The following is a 20,229-nucleotide window of genomic DNA, read 5'->3' on the forward strand; positions in this document are numbered from 1 at the left end:
GGCTCTTTATCTTACCTGATATGATATTCCTGCCGCAGGGTTTCTGAGCCATGATAACAAAAGGAAGTCCAGTATAATAAGACGTGATATTACCATTTATTAACGTTACCACCTAGCGCTATGGCTCCTGGTTCCATTAGCATGACAATGAAAGCCTCTGGCATTGGCAGTGTGCATTGATACAGCGTGTTTGATGGAAAGCTTGTGAATAGAGGTTTCCTGTTTTTAAGGTTAACAGTGTCAGGAGCTGTGATTTGCTGTAAAGCAGCGCTAACCCCTTTCTTTCTGTGTTGCACTGTGTTTTGTTGTCTTACAGCGCTGATTAGGTTTTTCGGTGGTTGTTGTGTGTCACACCTGCTTTGTTCTTTGTTGACAGTTCTTGCTCACACACTAATATATGTGTGTGAATATTCTCTATCATTGAAGGAAGGTCAATTGGCCATTGTGTTTTTACATAAAAACAACAAAAGTGTTATTTTGTTAAATAAATAGCAATTAAAACACTAGTTGTAAAATGATTTGCAGAAGTTGTGGTGAGAACAATATAACAGATTAAAGTCTGCGTCCCTTTAAAATGAGCTTAATCTGTTTTAACGTCTTAGGCTGTCATAAAGAATAAAGTTTGATATCCTTACAGGAGCTAATGTGAAGTGATAAAACTGAATAGACTGAGAGTGAACAGCTCTTGAACTGAAAAGACTATCTCACAAGCTTTTGAGCAACATAGTATTGTCGTCATGGTTACTTAAAATCCAATGAAATGTTAGTAGGGGGTCTTAGACAGAGTACCCTGTTTAAGCTGAGTGTTTTTGGCAGCTGTGGGTTTTTGACGTTTTGTCCTACAGGGAGACACAGAGGATTAGGGGAGCACATGTTTAACAGTACGTGCCCTCTCTTTCACCCTCTTCTTCCCTCCATCCTTTCATCAATCCCTAAAACATCTGTCTGGTTAATCTTTTTTTTTTCTCTCCATCTTTCTGTTTCCCCCTTTCTTTTACGCTCTTTTGTCCTCTCTTTCATTTGTTTTTCATTTCCCCTTTGCACTTTCCATGTCCATCTTTCCACCCGTTGTTCACCCCGCCGCCCCTCCACCATCCCGACCTCCTAGAGAGAGCAGCGAAAGAGCCTGAGGGAGCTCAAAATGTGGCTCGACCAGCTGGAGAGAGATGCAATACAGGCCCAGGAGACCGAGGGCAATCTCGCTCAACAGTACCAGGTTTGTATGCGTGTGTGCGTCTGGGTGTGTGTGCAGTATAAACTGGGCACACTGGGCACAGACGCTCCTATTATTAGCTTAATCAGTGGCATTACACTGTGGGGATCAGACGGCAGCCGTCATATTTTCAGTCAATCTGGCTTATTTCACCCAGCCTCGGGATACTTTCCATATTCAACAGCATGTGGGATATCACCATTTTCTTTTGCACATTATTCAGAAGAGTCTGGGAATCTGAAGCCACAAAGAGGGACAGCATTCAGAGGCAATTAGCCACAGATTTTTTATGAGGGTCTGATTAGATACCAATGGGAAGAGGGTGTAACCCCTGAGAGCACTTATTCTGATGTCTGTATGCTATGATTTTGATATTTTTGGAGATCCTTTCACAAGCGGCAGAGAGCTTTTGAAGAGATTTATTTTTGTTTTTCTTTCCAGTTGTTCAAGAGTCTGCATGTCCAGTTGGAGATGAGGAGGAAGCAGGTGGACGGAGCGTTGCACTCCACTCAGAAGGATGGGATACTGACTGTGGATCAGGCTCTGGTCAAACAGGCTTGGGAAAGGGTCTCTAATAGGGTGAGAGAAGCAGGAGGTTGTTGTGCCTGTTGATAATGTATTGTTTTTTCAAGCAAGTTTTTTTTTTGTCCCTCACTTATCAATAATTTTGATTAATTCAATTAAGGCGCAAACTGATGTAGCATAAACAATCACTATAAAATAGCCTATTTTATCTATAGTTGATTTGTATTCACTTTAGAGCTTTAATTGTGACAGTATGGGCATTTTGTTCATACCATGCCTTTCTACTAAATTGTGTTCCTTATTCCAGCTATTAGACTGGCATCTGCAGCTGGACAGGTCTCTTCCGGCTCCTCTGAACATGGTGGGCGCGTGGCTGCATGAGGCTGAAGGAGCCTTGCGACAAGAGGTCATCGTCCAGCAGGCACATGACATCACAGCGTCCACTGTCCACAGAGCTCTGGAGCAGCACAAGGTTAGTGTGGAGCGTAGAAAGAAGAAGCACATTTAAAACCTCAAAACTGTTTAGTTCATTTAGTCAACAATTAATTCTGTATTGAGAACAGTACACCACTAGCACAGATTATTTTAACTTGTTCTAAAATGAAATCATCCAAAATCTATTTTTTGGTCAGTCTTTCAAAGTATTTGTTTGCTTTTCTATGTTAATGGGCTGTATGTATTTACACTGTGCAGGATGTGTTGAAGAGCCTGGAAAGTCATCAGCAGGTCTTTCAGAGGATCCATAAAGACAGAAGTGTTGATGGAGTCCCTGTTCCCCCAGACCAGCTCCAAGACATGGCTGAGAGGTAGTTAAGACTTAAAACAACAGTCATGTTGACTGTTTGAATGATAATAACTCACTTGATCACCTGATTTCACATTCTGCTTTTCAGAGGCGAAGCAGAATGTATGGGTCAAGCTTTAGGTCTGATATCTTTTTGTAAACTTTGTCTTTTGTAGGTTGAACTTTGTCTCTACATCTTCTAGCATCCATTTGGCTAGAATGGAATACTTGGAGAACCAACACCACATGCAAGCCTTCCTCACACTGGCCGAGTCCAAGCTCAAATCCTGGATCATAAAATACGGCCGACAAGAGTCCGTGGAACTGATGCTTCACAACTATGTTGTAAGCTCAGGCTTTGATTCACTTTGTACATAATATGCTAAATAACTGAATCTTTAGGGTTCGTATGCAGATCTTAAAAGTTAAAAACAGTGTAGACATTTTTTTTGCTCTATTTATTTATTTGATATTATTGGAAAACACATCTACACAGTATATGACTACTAGTTTTATATCTATTATGATGTTATTGTCATCATTGTAACATCTCATGTGCTAATATTTATGTTATTTGATTTTCTCTTCATCAGTTATTCGTGGAGAAGCAACATTTCTTTGAAAATTATGAGGCATTGTTCCAGTCTCTGAAAGAGTCTGCTGAGGCCTATGTGAATACTGACAGCTCAGGTGAGAAGTCAAAATTTATACAGTTGATTTATAATTTAATCTATAAAAGAAACCTTTTTGGATCAAGTGTATGGCTTTGGGAGTTGCTGATATCATGATGTCATGATATTGCTAAAAAGTGTAGTTATTTTTCTGTAAAATCAATGCAAAAACTTAGCTTGAAGGTTTAGGCTTTACCTTGGATGCAGAATAAAAGAACAGCTGTACACCCTGTTAGACATAAAATAACCAGACAGAATGTGTTTTGCTATTCCAGCTAATTAAATATGTGAAATCAAAGTAAGGTACTTAGTCATTTTAATGCACAAACCACATAAAAATCCAATACTGCAATAAAACAGTCCTGCTCATTGATTTGCAGCCAGTGCTCACACTAGTCTAACACAACCAGAGATATTAAAGGGACAGATGTATCTCTATATAAATGATATGGCAAAATCACTAAACGTTTAAAAATTTACATCATATCACCCAAACCTAATTGCATTCTTGTCCTATTAGATGTTGCTGTTATCTGAAATTGAGTGGCACTAAATATGACAGCATTTTAAACATATCTCACTTTATTCTCCCCTGTCAACAACTCCATAACCGCTGAGGTTTTTTCTCGCAGCATCTGAGTCTGCCTCTGTCTGGTTTTACAGCTCGGTAGTAGGGGAGAGTCTGCAGGCTACAGCTAAATGAGGTTCCTCCACTCCCAGCTCTCAGTGGGGAATACGACCCCATTTGCTGGTTAGGGGCTGCTCCACTTCTGCAGGTCTCTGGGCGCAAACTGAGCTAGCTTGTTGGTTTCATTAAGTTTCAGGGTTGTGCTGCTTTAGGGTATGCAGAGCAGAGAAGTGAGGTGTGGCGAGAAATCAGGACATTTGAGGCTTGATTGGTCGACCCCACAAATGAAGTGCCCCCCACCACCACCATACCCACATGAGCCTTGCTGGTAGTTAGCACTTTCTTCTCTGATTGGCTGGGTAAAAGACCATTGGATGTTTTCAAAGCCCCAGTTTGTGGCTATAGCAAACTGAGGAAAGAGAGGAGGATGAGGGGATTGATATGTAATTATATACTATTTAAAGGTATGGTACTGTCTGTTTAATGTCTACTTGAAACTGGATATTTGTATATCAGGTAGAGTCATTTATCAGCTCCACACTGGCTGACGATGGTTTGTGGCACAGGACTTTCGAGACTCACAAGCAAATATACTACAACTCCCTGTAGTGAGAGTTTTTGAGGTCAGAGATTTGTCTGCAAAGACATGTGGCTCCATCAGCCTGTGTGTGCTCTTTGTCTGGTCTGGTGTTTGTTAACATTATCTAACATTTACCACCACCAGCAACTTGTCATACCAGACCAATTAAGGCTGTGTTGAATTGAGCAAAAGTGTTTTTTGTTTATTTCTCCCGAATATGTTTCAATTGTAAAAGAACGATTTTGTTGTTTTTATAGTCTTACTTAACTCCCTGACAAAATCCATACAAATCGACAAGCGGTTCAAGCATTGTTTCAGTATTGAAGGGAAGAACAGTATGTTTATGATATCTCCTGTTAATTTTAGTATGAGCAGTCCAATGACAGAAATGGCTGAGCCCCTGAAAAGGTCCAGTGAATGAGCCTTCCTCAAATCCACCTGCTTTCTCCTCATCTCCAAATTAAATCAACGCATGCTTTGTCTAGCAAATGGGTCCCGGAAGGCATTCTCCTTTCACCCCCCATGGAGGCAGCCCTGAGTAGCCGTGCAAGCAGTAGTGCTGGTAGTATAGGTATTTCTATTGCTCTCATTGCTGATTGTTGTTGTTAAAGTTGTTGAATCTCTCTTCCAGTGGATGAAGGGGAGATGGGAGTGCGCAGGTTCATGCGGGAGGTGGTGACCCAGTGGAGGAGTTTGTCCATGGAAGTGCGCAGTGTGAGGAGCATGCTGGAGGAGGTGCTGTCCAACTGGGAAAGGTACAGCTCCACTGTGGCCTCCTTACAGGCCTGGCTGGAGGATGCAGAGGAAGCCCTGAGCCAGCCAGAAAACATAAAACGGGTATGAGTTTGACTCCTTATATCGTAGGAAACTCTTTCTACTTAAAGGGATTTTTTGTGTGTGTACAGATTAAGCGTCCACTCATACAAGCTTTTATTTGATGGACTAATCAAATGTACGTCAGCCCAATTTCAAGCATTTGGTCCTCTAAGTAGAATCCTATTAGCAGTCTCCGCTCAAGTATCAAATGATCTCCTTGATTTACAACAAGCCACTAAGGATATTCCAGTTGTCGCATTACCATGGTTACCTCAGATTCACATCCCCACCAAGGATTAGACAGCTAATTACCCCAGTTTTTTATTGTCCTCTCTTTGTTTCTTTCTTTGAATACCTTTCTTTGTTTCTTGTTTGAGTGGCTGTCTTTGTTTCTGACACCCGTCCTTTGTGTTGCTCTTTGTTTCACTTAATTTCTTTGTGTCTCTCTTTCTTTTTAATGCGTCTGTCTCTCGTTTAGGAGTTTTTCAGGAATCTCAGCCATTGGATGGATCAGCATGCAGCCATGAACGACGCAGGGAATTTTCTCATTGAAACGTGTGATGAGACAGTGTCGCTTGATCTCAAGCAGCAGCTTCTCCTTTTAAATGGACGATGGAGAGACCTCTTCCTCAAAGTCAAACAAGTAAAAAACCAAAGTTACTGTCATATATCACAAGATGGCAATGACAAATTAGTTTTAAGAAGGTTTATTTTTATTTTGAATGTTTGGTACTATTTGACCCAGGCTTGAGAAAGGTACATCTCTCATTAAAACCAATCTTTTTTTGTGTTATCTTTCCTTTATTGCAGTATGCCCGTACAGATGAGCTAGAGAAGTGGAGAAAAGACCATCTGAAGGCTGTGTCTGCCCTCAAAGAGCTGCTGGACACAGCAGAGGCCAAGCTCAATGCTCCTGTCCAGGTGTCTTTCCTCAATGTTAGAGCCTTTCTGCAGGATGTGGAGGTGAGAATAGCTCCAGATAACAACAACCCTGATAGCTGCTCTGTGGGTATGTCTCATCAGACGGTAGTGATTTACAAGCAGGATTCAAGGCGCTGATTAAATCACTGATTCATTTACATGTGGACTGTAATGAGACAGGGGCCTGCGGCTCAATTCCAAAGTGCAGTTCCAGTGATTTTTGCACTGGGACGCATACACAGAAAACATACAATAGAAAATAATGTCATTACATTTCCCAGCTGTTTTATTCCCTAGTTAATTTAGGCTCTTAAACATTTAAGAGCTACCAAAAGCTTTATGTCCGTGCTGTTTTGAAGTCAGAGCTAAAGACAACCATGTTACATCTAGTTTTTTAAAATTTAATAACAGTTTTGATGAAAGTGCATTCAATTTAAGAATTTCTAAGATGACCCTTTGCCTCCACGTCTCATCTCAGAATACCAAGCAAAAGGTTGTTGCCATGGAGACGCAATACAAGTTGGCTGCCCGCAGTGCTCAGCTTCTTGCCAAGGATGCCTCACAGGATGAGGCTGCCAGGGTCATGGCAACTATGGCAACGGCCAAAAGTCAGCTGAGTAAGGTAGGTATCATTGTGTCTGAGTGGTGTGAAATCCATCTCAAGGTTTTTTTTGACGCACTTACCCTGCATCTTCGGTTAGACTTTTTTATAGTCTAATTGCACATCACATTCCATCACAGTCACCGTCCGTGTCGCTAGTTAATGGCCTGTATTATTTGTCTCCAGGTTAGAGAGCGGTGTCCCTCCCTTGTGAGGGAGTGTCATGTCCTTCTGCCACTGTTGGAGGAGATGGAGAAACACATCAGTGCTTTTTACCAAGCTCTGGAGCGGGCCAGTCGCATCACTTCTGCTGCCAGAGACCAAGAATCACAGACTCAGACCCAGCAAAAACAAAAGTGGCAGGTTAGATATGATGACAATGAACATGCTGAACCTGAATATTTACCAGGTAGAGCACTGACTGTCAAGGAAACTTATGTTTTGTAACATTCTATATATATATATTTTGATATTTATCATGGATAATTCCTGGACATTCACATACATTTTTACCATCCAGTTAGTGATATAGATTATTTTACTAAACTGAAGTAAACTAAAATTGGTGAGTAATATGATATCATAATTAAAAGGAATGATGGCAAAATCTACAAATATAAGACTCAGGGTGTTAAAATGTTAAATTTTCTTTACATAAAATGTGTATCCATGCTGGACCACATTCAAATATAACCATATCTGCTGTTCTGTGTGTTTATCCTATCTATATCACAACCATTTCCAAGTAATTGAAATCACATTAAGCTTCATCTTTGCAACTTTATGTCCTTTTGGAACCTTTTTGTCGCACTATTATCAACACACTTCCATATTTGTTTCCACAATTTCCTCAGGATTTGTTAAACCAGCAGCAAAGCTGTAAACGCTGTCTGTCGGTGATTGAGAGGAATCACCACACCCTGCAGAAGGCGCTCTCCTCCAGTAAGGTGCTCCGAAACTTTGACCTTACCCTTCTGCAAAAGAGAGTGGCCGAAATACAGGGTTCAGCACAGGTAAGTGTTAAACATACATGTACATGAACACATAACAGAATGCCACACAAGCACTCCATTACCCGCAACGCTGATTATATTAATGAGATTACAAGAACACCAAAACACCCAGGAGGCATCAGTGCAGATTAGACTTTCTCATGTGTCTCACTATTCATTTGCATGCTGTAAGACAAATAATGTAATTAAACTATTACCGAAGAGACCAATTACGATCACCACTACCTACTGTCCATCCTCGCAGGCTTTGCTGAAGGAGGTCGGGGAATGGAGGAGGCAGGAAGAGGCCAACAACTGCCTGAGGAGGAGGTTTGAGGAATCAAGACAAGAGCTGGAGAGAGTGTTGAAGAAAGCTCAGGGCTGCTTGAGAGAGACGGGAGACGCTGAAGAGTTACTGAAGAAACACAGCGTAAGATCAGTCCTGCAACCTTCTGCACAAGTACATGAAGAGTACAGCTAATCCAAAGAGAAGAACACCCTCAGTGTTGTGTGGTAGTTTTGCAAGTCTGCCAAATCTTCTCATTGCTACTAGAAAAGCAAAACAGAACTCAAATACAACCTTCACTTTATGTGTAAATAGAGAATGGCTTTATGTTTGTCCACCCAAGTGTCAACCATTTTACTGTGTGTGCCTGCTGATTTCATTATTTGTATTTTTTTTCCTCCACAGGATTTTTTTGGTCAGTTGGACCAGCGGCTGCTGAGCGTGTTCTTGAAGGCATGTGATGAGCTGACTGACATTCTCCCACAGGAGGAGCAACAGGGGCTGCAAGAAACTGTCCGCAGGCTGCACAAACACTGGAAGGTCAGGGGTCAACATGCTTTAACAGTCTCACTAATTACTGTACATCTCTGGAGGCACGTAGCCGATACTTCATTAACTTAACCAGAGAGACCTTTGGCTTTAATAGAGTTTACTCTAGAGTCTGTTTCCAATTAACCTGGACTGGTTCAATTTAACTGCGACACTCTCAATGTTTACTTGCAGTGTCTCTGGAGGATATTTAGCCTCTCACAGTTTTCTCAGATTAAGCAATATGAGCCTGAAACTCATGTATATAATACGGTATATCTTATCTACCATGTCCCCTGTTTTTTGTGTCTCTTCTCTACAGGACATCCAGGCTGAGGTACCGTCTCACCTGCTTCGTCTAAAAGTGGAGGTAGAGCAAATTCGAGTGGCTGTGATCATACAAGACTGCAGAGCAGAGTTGGACAGAGAAATGCAAGCCCTGTCTGGCACCTGCACCAGTGAGCGTGTGATCAAAGAGCACAGAGTGAGCCTCGGATTTGTAGAAACTTGAGACAGATTAAACCAAGAGTGACAGTAAAAGAAAGATAAAATCACTTAACGTCATATTCATCATTTCAACATTTTCTTCTCTCTTATCTCCAGACTTTTTTCAGGGAACGCAGACCTCTGATTTTGTGTGAGAAGAGGATTAGGAACATGGAGGATCTGTGTCATAAGTTGCCTGACAACGACCCGGCTTACCGAATGCTAGACTCCACCAGAAAGGTTGTAGAAGAGGTTGCAGAGCAAATCAAGAGCACCCACCTTAAGCTGGAGCAGCACCCTGATAAATGGAAAGAGTGGAACGACAGGTAAAAATAGTCAGAAACTCAAAGACCTAACAGCATCTCCAACATCTTAAAGTCTGACATTGTCATCACTCTAAGGAGGTTCAAAGTAGTCGTCCTTTTTTGTAGGTTCTGTGAGCTCTCTGATTGGCTCTCATCTCAGAGGAGGCAGGTGAGGCTCTTGAGAGAGACAGCAAGAAGTTCCAGCCATCAGGAGCAAGTTGATGCTGCTGTTCAGGTGAGATAACACATCACATTTGCTGCTGTAGGTGCAGAGATTAGGGTATGACTCAAATCTGCTCAACCTCAGTAAACCCGCGTTAATTTTTTTTTTTTCTTCCACCATTTTCAGGCACTGCAGGAAGCCATAGATGCCCAAGAGGAGAGCCTGTTGTGGCTTAAGAGCCGTCTCGCTGGGCTGTCTGAGGTTAGCTCTGAACTGGAGGTGCAGAGGCAGAGAGCAGCCCTGGCCAAACTCTCAACTGACCTGAGGGCACTCTTTTCTTCACTCTGTCAGGTATATATAATGCTAAAAATTTGTTTTTTCTCTACTGTTTTCTCAACAAATCTTTCCGGCTGACCGTTTACCTTGCTCATTCACAGTGGGGTGAGGAGGGCTCCCCTATGTTCCAGTATGAGGATCTGGGGGAGGAGGTGCGTGCTGCACTGGAGGAGGTTCTGAGAGAGCGAAGGGAGGCTGAGGAGCAGACCAGCAGGATCCTGGATGCTGAGGGCCTGGAGGAGGCCAAACAACTTTACCTTATTCACCAGGTATGTATAGTGCAGAGAGAGTAGTGATGATGGTTTACAGAAGCATCCGTCAAAAGTACACATCAGTTGACACAAATTAGTTAATTAGCATATAGCATTGAAGACAGGCGAATGTGACTAACAAGAAGACATCAACGCCCATGATCCCACACTTTACAATGTCATCAAACTATGTCTTTTGTTTTCATTGTTTTGATTCATTCATTTTTAAAGAGAGTTTAAAAGCCTCTGAAAGTCTTAGTGTTGCTGACCTTCAACAGTTTAACTTCTTACCTCACTATAGTGATGCTTGGGTGTACTGCAGCACCCTGTGACATCACTGTAATTAGAGGTGCTTCTGGATGTTGAGTTACTCTTTATGTATCCATTACATGTAATGGATGTTATCCTTTTGCTGCAAAGCTGTCATCTGACAAAATGTTTTCTTGTCTGTGTTTTGTTATAGCAACAACTAAAGCGCCTGCATGCTAACAGGAGAGAGGCGGAGCTTCTAGTGTCCCACTGTCGACAGTTGCAGAAAGGGGAGGGGCTCAGTCAGTCTTTACGTGAGCTGGAGGGAGCTTTCAGAGAGGTCGACCGTAAATCAGGGGCAAAGGAACACAACCTGCAGGTAGACTGAGTGTGGATTTTTCTCACGTGTCATTGTGCTAATGATTCCACACAAGCCCCTGCAGTGATCATTGATCGGCCCATGTTGAACCTTAACCAGATATTGATTGTTATGTGGTATGTTAATTTTGTTTGTGTCTGTTGTCGAGGCATTTGTTTATACACTTCTATCACTGTCCTCGAATTGATCAGAAAATCAACATGTTTCTGCATGAAAATGTTTGAGATTAATTTTTTAAGGAAAAGCCACTGTAAAACACCATACATTTACACTCCATAACACCAGGGATAAATGTTAGTGGTTTTAGTGTCTGGAAACAGTTTGTCTCAGCTAGTTCAAATTAAGTTTCCTGAAGGCATAACTGAGAATTATATCAAGGCCAGAGATTATTTTGGTGTAAAATTTGTTCCTAAAAGATTAGTTTAGGTTAGGGTTAGGGAACAATTCGGTGTCTTTGTGTACATGTAGTATATGAAATGTTACCCTCTGACATAATTCGGCTGTTTCTTCATCATTTCAAGGCAACTCTGAGCTGCTGGCAGAATTTTGAAGCAGAAAGAGAAATGGTATGGAGGTTTATCACCAATACCAACAATGAGCTGCAGAAAGAGCTCATTTTCAACAGCCTGGACAGCTTGAAAACTGAACTGGAGCATAACAAGGTGCGTTTATACAGTGTGTGTGTCTGTGTGCGTGTGTGCATGTAGTATATGCTCTGTATTTGCTCATACAATATTATGGCTCCTGTCTTGCCTGTAGGAACTCTTCGTAAAGGTTGAGGAGTGCTCTGTTCGAGCAGATCTCCTCCTGGAGAAGACAGCAGATATTCAGCTTGGCCCGAAGAATCAGACTCTTCTTTTACAGCAGGCTCAGTCCACCAGAGAGGAAGTCACACAACTTCAAGACCACCTCAACAAGAAGTATGTCCCATCCTAAGCCTTTTGTATTGTAATTTACTCAAACTTAAGGCAAAATTCCAAGTTTGATTAGAAAAAAATCAAGTATAGAGACTTAGAATTTATGTCATGCAAAACCTATTTTGAATGACATAAATAGACTTAAATAAATAAATAGAAGAGGCAATAGACTTATTGCCACTTCGATAAGCCTACTAATAGTAATATTATATTTTAACAAAATGTACTGTCCGCCTGCTATTTGCACAGATGTGTGCTTGTCTGTTCTTGTTCCGAGAACGTTCCTACCAAGATACAGTATATTTTACAGAATGCCTAATTGTGTCTTCCAGTGTTATCCAGCTGGAGATGATGTGTATGTGGTGGGAACGATTCAGCAGTGAATCAGAAGTCTTCTCTCTGTGGATCAATGAGAAAGAGAGGGAGCTGGATTCTGTCAGCTCCACCTCCTCCTTAGATCCTCTGGACCAACACATCAGCACTGTGGAGGTATGTCTTGTGTCTCATTCTTTCCTAAAAGTGGTAAAACAGTTTCCTACCTCAAGACTGACCGCACGCTGCATAGCTACAATTTCTGCACAATAATCAATAATTATCAAATAAACAATAATCTTCTGATATTCACACATAAATATGCATCATCAACAAATTTTTCTGTCGTAGCTTCACGTAAAATTAGTCAAATTTGCTGTCTAGCCTTGTGTCTGTGATGTGCAATATCAGTGTAGCCTGAGGGTTATTAAGATTAAGATGAAATAAGATGACATTTTAATCTAACCCCGAGGGGAAATTGGGTCAGAGCTGCGGGAAAGACTAGGATATAGAAAATAAATTGATCGTATTGAAGAAAAAATATAATCTTGGCTTGCCAGACTTCAGACCTGTCAATCTCATGGAGAAAAAATGTTTGGGAAAATGGGACTTCCTGAAAACCTGCGGCAGCTGTTTGATTTGTGGTTTAAAATGCATTTGCCTCCAGAAACAACATAGTCAGTTTTCTTCTCTACCCAACTTCTGTGTTTGAATTTTCAAGACCTCCGTAAACCTGATGAGACATAACCTTTACGGCAGATAAAGGAATTTATTGAAGATAAAACATAACATTGTCTGTATCAGGCTAATGAACAGACTAGAGGGAATTAACAGTGGCTTTTTCTTCCACCATTTTTCCATCCTGTCTTGTTTATTTTTGTCCTCCCATTCTTTTTCCTTATTATCATTTTCATCTCTACAGGCTGTTGGGGAAGGTTTAGAGGAGAGACGGGCACTCCTAGACCACATGGAGGCAGACTGCGAGGCCCTGTCGAAGTTTGTGACCCCTGGAGAGGCTGGACATATCCGGGCACGGCTTGCACAGATGAGACGCTACTGGGAAGAGTTGAGGGGGAGAGTAGAGGAGCTGGGAGGACAGCTCAACCAGAGCATGTCATACAGGCAGAGATACAACGATAACCTTGAACAGGTGTGGAGAAGTTTGGTTCAGAAATTGTAATCAAAACTTTGCAGCATCAATGTATTCATTTTTAATCAGGTTTTGTCATTATCAGGTCAAGAAAACAATGAGCGAACTTAAAGAGAAACTGGACTGTCCAATCACATACTGTACATCATCATCTGAGACCTACAAGAGCCTCCAGGATCATATGGTAAAACATACAAAGAATGCCTTAATCACTAAAGCTATCTGAAATTAGTTTTTCGGACATTTGAGGTTGACTTTACTACATACTCAGAATCTGAAGGCTATACCTTTTGTTTCAGACCTGAATCTTAAAATTTACTGTAAAAAAAAAGATTCCAGCTTCTCAAATGTGAATATATTCTGGTTGCTTTACTTCTCTATGACAGTAAACTAAATTAATTATGGATTTTGAACAAACAAAACATTTAAGGTTGTCATCTTGGGCATTTCTGAGATTGATTTGAAATGTTCTGACATTTTATAGACCAAGCAAATCAGTTAATCAAGAAAATAAGAAAAATAAAAATAATCATTAGTCGCAGCCCTAAATTATATTTTCCTTCCATCCAGGAGGTCTGCGAGGCTGTTGAGCAGCTCAACCCCAGGCTGATGGCTCTGTGTTCGGTGATGAAGAGGCTTGGAGAGGGCAGCCAGCTTGAGGAAGAGGTGGCTAACCTCAAAAGGCAACAGGGAGAGCTTATGGGAAAAGCCACAGAAAAGCAATCCACATTAGAGAGTCTTCTAGCACTGTGGCAAAGGTAAAGTAAATAGTAATGTGACTCAATATTCTGCATTTTTGGAGCATCTGCAAAAGAAACCACAGTGATAAAATAATATTACACCCGTATAGTTGTCTTAAAAAGACAATCAGTCTGTGTTAACTTCATGCATATTGTACTCCAGCCTTACTCAGCAGTCTTCTAAATGTTTTATGATATTGAATACGGAGGCATGAGCCATCCTTTCCAGCTCCTAAAACAATAACGTACAGATAGAGATACTGTAGACAGAATCACAAAGAAAGTCCCAGAAGGTTTTGTGTCTCTGTTATTGTGTGAAAATCCTCAGTCATCAGGAGTTTACCTAAGATCTTATCCAGGCTGCTATGATGCTCTGCTGGGCTGACAGTATTGATCTGTTCCCCCAACACCTAGAGGGTGTGTGTGTTTGAAAAGTCAGGTGTTTGTCACATTGCACAAACAACAGGGAATATAAAAATGGAAATGTTGCGTAAGAAGCATTTTTGAGCATGACTGTTTTTCCTGTCAACTTTAGTCCCTGCTCACACACATATTGTATTCTGATCGTATAAACATTGCTATTTCCCCTTTTATTGTGAGTGTGCTCTCTCTGCTGAATCCTCCTCTTTGTGCCAATTTCCTCTTTTATTCTCCGATTCACTCCATCTTACTGTGATGTAGAAGAGTGAGATCTTGTCTTTGACTCAATCTGTCTGTCTCCCCATCAGCCATCGCCTTTCTGTTCTAATAACATGCTTTTGTTATCACTTTCTCTGATCACACAATAGACTTTCACTGGGGCAATTATTTCTTATTCTTCGTGTTATTCATGACGTAAAATGAAAGATCCAGTCGCATAGTGCTAAAGCTTGGGTGCTTGATTTTTTTAAATATTTACCCAGCCAAGAATTATATTTCTGCTGCTAAACTTGAGCTTGGTTCATGTGTGTCTGTGTGTTCCTCTATAGAAAACCTCATCTCCTCCCCTGCAGGTGTATGTATGAGGGATTACTTACAGCACTGGGTGCTCTGGCAAGATATGGTTGCTCCATTATGACTCTGTCACTGATACTGAGGCTTGGTCAGATAAAAAATAACACACAGACAGTATCAGTGTTTGTGTATCCATACTTTGAGATCACAGGCTGCTAGTATCAATCTATTGCTAGATCAACATTTATTCTATTTATTTTTTGAATGGTGCCGCATACATTTTATTTCCTTTTAATATATTTTTTTCATGTCACCTTTGTATCTACAGATTTGAAAAGGAGAGTTCGTCCATGAAAAGCTGGCTGGACAGATGCGAGTGTGTTTGCTGTCCAGACACCGAACTGCTCTCTGCAGACAAAGTAAAACTTAGGAATGAACTGCTGAATGTACAGGTAAGTCATTTAGCTATCTAGCGGCATTTTGATTTTTTGTTCATTCCATTTCCAGTTATATGTAGTTTAGTTTTTCAACTTATTTTGTGTAAGATAACTTTTTTGGTTTCTTGTTAGATACAAAACATGAATTAAAAAAATTAAAAATAATGAAATACAGAAATTTTAAATGGCAAGAAAAAGAGAGAAAAAAAGTAACTGTAAGCAACAAACCAAAACATACCATAGTTAGAACAAGAAGTGTAAATATAACACTGGTTCTATACGTACATTGATTGGGGAATGTGTTGCATACGTTTTTAAATATTCTTTCACCCATACAGGAAATGCAGAGGGAGATATCGTCCTATGAGGCCCTCCTCCAGGGTCTTGTCAATCTTGGGCTGTGTCTATACCCTACGGCGCCTCAAGCTCGTGTCCAAGAGCTCAGTGATGATCTGACACAAATCCAGGAGAGATGCACTTCTTTGAAGACCAGCATATCACACAGGCAACTGACTTTTTATACATCATTATACAGATAACTTACATTTGTTTACCTTTAGAGTAATGGATTCAAGCATTTTAACAGCTTTTTTTCCAGTTGAAGTTGTTTTGCTTAAATATCCCTTGTTAAATCTCATATTCTTCATCCACACTGTCTTTATTTAGACTTGAGCTGCTGGAGCCTCAGCTGTCTCAGTTGGAGCAGTTTGATCAGGCACTGCTGACTCTCACACAAAGGAGTGAAAACTTCTTGTCTGGCTTGAGAAGTTCTTCCCAGGTTGATATTGCTGATCTTGAGGCTGCAATTACCAAGCTGAAGGTGTGAAATCAATAATTTGATGTCAGCAGTGATGTCCTATATAGGCTCTGTTTATTATAGCAATTACAGTAAGCAAGTTTATATTGATCACTGTTGGAGCCTATCCAAATTTAGCTAATTGAATTATCTCGTTGTAGGAGCATGAGGTGCAGCTACAGGAACATGCATCACTGAGAGACACTCTCCAGCAGAAAGAGTCCTCCCTGCTTCGTTGTTCCACCCTGGAGGCCCAACAACAGCTCAAGGGTTGGAAGGAGGACTGCCTCCAGCCCCTCAGTGAATCTCAGCGTCTCCTGCTCCTTCGTAAAGAGTGCCTAACTGAGCTAAAGACTTTTCTTGATAAGCATGGAGCGGCAACAAAGGCTGTGCGTCGTCTTCACGAGGCAGTGGAAGGCAGAGGGAGCTGGGACCGCTCCAAAGCTGAAGAGCTGCATCGTGGGATAGGAGAAGTGGCTAAAGATGTGGCCAGGCTTGAGGCCGAGGCAGTCGGGTTAGATGGGCAGCTAAGCAAAGCACACCTTTACCTGTGTGGGGCAGAGTGGCGGGGCTCCAAAAATGTGAGCCACCCTCAGGGAAGAACATCTTGCAGGGGACAAACAGTGGCTCTCACAATGGCTTTGGAGGAGGTTCAGAGGGGTGTGGGATGGAGGCAGAGTGAAGCAGATGCTTTAGGGGCATTGTGGAGCTCCTTCAGGGAGAGGAGGGAGGAGGTGATGAAGAATTTGAAAAAACTGGAGGATGAAGCGCGGCAAGAGGGCGCCAGAGAGAGCTCTGTACAGGCCTTTCAAAACAGGTATGTACATGGTAACAAAGGAACTTCAAGCCACCAGAAATATTAGGATATTTAGTATAAACTGAATGTAACATTGAAAAAAAAAACATTCCCAGAGCTAAGCCCTTGGCACATATATCTTTTTGTAGGCTAGAAGAAATTTTCATTTTTAGAAAAGCATTATTATAAGAAACATTCACTTATGAAAATCTTTTTGTGAGACTCTCACATTTGACTCTTCTTAAATAGAATTGCATCTGCATCATTTGAATTAAAAGTCGGATTTTACTGAATTTATTTTACATACAAGATGAGAAGATCCACCTCTTTGAAAACACATTTGTTGCTCTTGAATATTTTATTTTGTTGAATATGCTCTGTCACTTTCAAATGCATCGTGTTAGCTTTTGATTCAGATACCTACTGTATATAAAAACTCCTCAAGAATATACAGTACATGAATGAACAATGCCACACTCTAAATGGGCAAATCCAGTTAAATTTGATCCCCTGAAAAATGAGATGTATTATGTTGGAATCAGGTTAGTAATCCCCATTGTTTTCTTCTGCATCTATTTCTCCCAGGCTGCGGTTCTTCGTCCAGCTGGAGGATGAGCTTCAGTCCCTGCAGCACTCCCAACGGTGGTTAGAGGAGAAGGGAAGCCAGCTGGCCCAGAGAGACAGTGAGCTGGCTGGGGAGGCTCTCAGGGAGGTAGCACTGGTGAAGACAGCCTGGGAGAACGTCAGGACTCTGATCACCAACGGGTAAGGAGGAGGGGCAGGCAGCAAAAAGGGATTTTAACTTATTCATCTCATTTAAATACCTTTGCTGTATTTGTTTTTGGTCCCAGAGTTTAGAGAAGCAGGCAGTTAAAACACAACAGTTAACAACAGTCTCTTTCCTCATGCAGTCAAGAGCAAAGCGGAGTTGTGGTGGATCTTCTCCGCCAGTTCCAACACCTGAAGCTAATCCTCACCTCTATTGTGGAGAATGCCCAAGCTGTTGCTCACAATCTACCCGACCACAACCACAATGCAGAGGAGGCCAAAAGGACTTTCACACGGGTCAGTAACTTTATCTCTAAAGTTTATCTCAGAAAATTATTAAATGTGGAACTTCCTGCTTTTTTTTTTTTTTTTTTTCTCCAAATGACGCATTTGTTAAGCAAGTTGTAGCTATTATTCATACATCAAGCACAAATATGTCACAGTCTACTGAGCTGTTTTATTAGGAGCTGTTTGTCCAAATTTGTGTTTAACTTTACTTGGATTACTTGGATTTTTTTTGCTGTCCAATGAAAACCATGTACAGAATTAAGAAAAAAAGGCATTTTCTCAATCCATTTAGGATCAATTAATTAGTCCATTAGATCCCTCTCAGAAATAGAACTACATTTCCCCTCCAGTTGGTACAGTATCTCTCCCTCTAGTGGTGGTCTGTTGTCATTCCTCCTGCACTCTTCTCTGTCCCTCCAGCATGACACAGTCCAGTCCGAGCTGAGAGATAAACAGGAAGACATGGACCAGCTCATCAGCACAGTCGAGGACCTGCAGAGAGAGCTGGAGAAAGTCCCCAACTCGGATGCGTGCTCCATCCAGAGAGACATGGAGACGTTAAGAGACCAGTGGCTGGAGGTGAGCGGGACTCAATAACATGCTATGGGTGACAACTGAAATCAATGGGCTGTTTTTTATTTAGACAAATTCATGATACATTCACATCCTAAAGCTACGTGTTTAGATACGGTGAAATAATACTTTGAGTTTTCTGACATTAATGAATTGTCCTGTAAAAATAAAAAAAAAACTGTCTATTTTCCCCAGGTCTGGAGCTGAAATATGATAATGACTATGAAGAGTATGAGGAGATTTGTGGTGTTGTTTACTGTCAAAAATCAATTATGATGTCCACCCTGCAGCACTTCCAGACACTTGTGCTGCTCTCCTCTTTTTTAATGATATTTATTTCCGCCTGTTTTTCCCCTTTTTTCTATTTTCTCTTCTTGTGGGATTTAGCTGGCTGCTCAGCTGTCACAAATTAGACAGAAATATAAACAAGTCTAGACACGTTATCTGCCTTTCTGTCTCTCTCCCTCTCTTCTCATCCCCACATCTGTCAAACCAATTAAGTCCCGTTTTCCTTCCCTCTCCCGGTAAAGAACACCGTCCCTTGTTACAGAAGAAGAAAACACAAAGAGAGGGAGATCCTACCTCTCCTGTTGATTGAGATGTGTTTTGTACTCAGATAGACTGCTGGTCTATGTTCCTTCAGGTCTCAGAGAGAATACAAACCAACACAGAGAGACTCGGCTACTGTGTGTCTCTATGGGATGACCTCAAGTCCATGGAGCAAGACATTAACCAATGGACCGCCAGCTCCATCGCCGACCTCACTGACAGTGTCACTAACCTCAGTGATAAAGAGAAGACAGAAGTTCATCTTGCAACCTTTCAGGTCAGAGCGCTGTGGACAGTCTGCATGAGATAGTGTATGAATGATGATGGTGTTGTACCATTCGGCTCATAGTAGTGAGCGATTTAACTGAAATGTGCTGCACTTTGATCTCCAGGCTGAGGTGGAGAAGAGGGAGCAGAGGCTGGATGCCCTGCAGGAGAGAGTGACGGAGCTGAAAGAGAGAGCCAAACTGCAGGAAACCCCGTTACAAATGCAGGTGAGGATGGCAAGGAAGAGAAATATGAGAGGATTTTTCTGAAAATATTAATGCATAGGAATATTTCTTCATTGTCATTTAGCCAAGGAGTAATGTGAATCCAAGGATCTGATATACAGATAGTATGTTTTAGGCTCTATGTTGGTTGAGCAGTGAGTATTGAGGCAGATTGTGAAATTGATAATACTACAGTTACATGTTTGTAATATTTGATTGTAAGTGTTTTTTTTATATTTTGTTTTGCTTGTTTTGTAATGCAAGACACATTTCAGAGGAATCTGTCAAAAAAGTTAATTTGCTTAAGTGCTTATAACCAAATTACTTCACACCACTAAAGCAAATCCTTCAACCTCAGATGTTTGCTATTGGTAAACATGTTGTAAATTGTTTTGTATTTGTTTTTTGTTGTTAATTAAAAAACTTGAAAAAAACATGAAAAGCACATTAACCACACTGTCCACATGTTGTTTGTATGGGATTGTGGATACATAATGTTACCAAATATCTTTATTTTTACCAGGTCCTGGAGTCGGACCTGAGGAAGAAAATGGCCCATGCGCAGGAGGTGTACAACCAGGCCAAACACACTCTGACCTACTTCAGTTTCCAGAAGCAGCGACTGGAGGACCTCATGTCCCAGATGGCTGAGCGGCTGAAGGCAGTTGAGGGTTCATTATCTGACCTCACTGAAGCCACTTCTCCTGAAGACATTGGTACAGTTAAGGTGTGACAATTTCACTTCCTTTAGTGCACTGCAAGAAC

At 41.3% G+C, this 20,229-nt stretch overlaps 1 protein-coding gene across 2 annotated transcripts in view; it reads left to right on the top strand.

The window, feature by feature from the left end:
* The window catches only part of syne1a (spectrin repeat containing, nuclear envelope 1a), a 121,093-nt gene that overhangs the window by 16,552 nt on the left and 84,312 nt on the right, over nucleotides 1-20,229 (top strand). For both annotated transcript variants that reach the window (XM_073492906.1, XM_073492907.1), the window contains exons 11-46: nucleotides 1,109-1,216; nucleotides 1,655-1,792; nucleotides 2,046-2,210; nucleotides 2,432-2,544; nucleotides 2,699-2,867; nucleotides 3,116-3,212; nucleotides 5,033-5,238; nucleotides 5,696-5,860; nucleotides 6,028-6,180; nucleotides 6,617-6,760; nucleotides 6,926-7,102; nucleotides 7,594-7,752; nucleotides 7,997-8,161; nucleotides 8,423-8,557; nucleotides 8,868-9,029; nucleotides 9,149-9,357; nucleotides 9,463-9,571; nucleotides 9,686-9,850; nucleotides 9,937-10,104; nucleotides 10,550-10,714; nucleotides 11,236-11,376; nucleotides 11,474-11,634; nucleotides 11,964-12,120; nucleotides 12,866-13,093; nucleotides 13,179-13,277; nucleotides 13,664-13,851; nucleotides 15,095-15,218; nucleotides 15,542-15,708; nucleotides 15,870-16,023; nucleotides 16,161-16,816; nucleotides 17,381-17,560; nucleotides 17,707-17,860; nucleotides 18,272-18,430; nucleotides 19,068-19,250; nucleotides 19,366-19,467; nucleotides 19,988-20,191. In XM_073492906.1, the coding sequence (XP_073349007.1) occupies nucleotides 1,109-1,216; nucleotides 1,655-1,792; nucleotides 2,046-2,210; nucleotides 2,432-2,544; nucleotides 2,699-2,867; nucleotides 3,116-3,212; nucleotides 5,033-5,238; nucleotides 5,696-5,860; nucleotides 6,028-6,180; nucleotides 6,617-6,760; nucleotides 6,926-7,102; nucleotides 7,594-7,752; nucleotides 7,997-8,161; nucleotides 8,423-8,557; nucleotides 8,868-9,029; nucleotides 9,149-9,357; nucleotides 9,463-9,571; nucleotides 9,686-9,850; nucleotides 9,937-10,104; nucleotides 10,550-10,714; nucleotides 11,236-11,376; nucleotides 11,474-11,634; nucleotides 11,964-12,120; nucleotides 12,866-13,093; nucleotides 13,179-13,277; nucleotides 13,664-13,851; nucleotides 15,095-15,218; nucleotides 15,542-15,708; nucleotides 15,870-16,023; nucleotides 16,161-16,816; nucleotides 17,381-17,560; nucleotides 17,707-17,860; nucleotides 18,272-18,430; nucleotides 19,068-19,250; nucleotides 19,366-19,467; nucleotides 19,988-20,191 (6,129 nt within the window). The remainder of the gene's footprint in view (nucleotides 1-1,108; nucleotides 1,217-1,654; nucleotides 1,793-2,045; nucleotides 2,211-2,431; nucleotides 2,545-2,698; nucleotides 2,868-3,115; nucleotides 3,213-5,032; nucleotides 5,239-5,695; nucleotides 5,861-6,027; nucleotides 6,181-6,616; nucleotides 6,761-6,925; nucleotides 7,103-7,593; nucleotides 7,753-7,996; nucleotides 8,162-8,422; nucleotides 8,558-8,867; nucleotides 9,030-9,148; nucleotides 9,358-9,462; nucleotides 9,572-9,685; nucleotides 9,851-9,936; nucleotides 10,105-10,549; nucleotides 10,715-11,235; nucleotides 11,377-11,473; nucleotides 11,635-11,963; nucleotides 12,121-12,865; nucleotides 13,094-13,178; nucleotides 13,278-13,663; nucleotides 13,852-15,094; nucleotides 15,219-15,541; nucleotides 15,709-15,869; nucleotides 16,024-16,160; nucleotides 16,817-17,380; nucleotides 17,561-17,706; nucleotides 17,861-18,271; nucleotides 18,431-19,067; nucleotides 19,251-19,365; nucleotides 19,468-19,987; nucleotides 20,192-20,229) is intronic.

The sequence above is a fragment of the Pagrus major genome, chromosome 22 (genome assembly GCF_040436345.1).
Source record: "Pagrus major chromosome 22, Pma_NU_1.0".
In the NCBI taxonomy this organism is placed as follows: domain Eukaryota; kingdom Metazoa; phylum Chordata; class Actinopteri; order Spariformes; family Sparidae; genus Pagrus; species Pagrus major.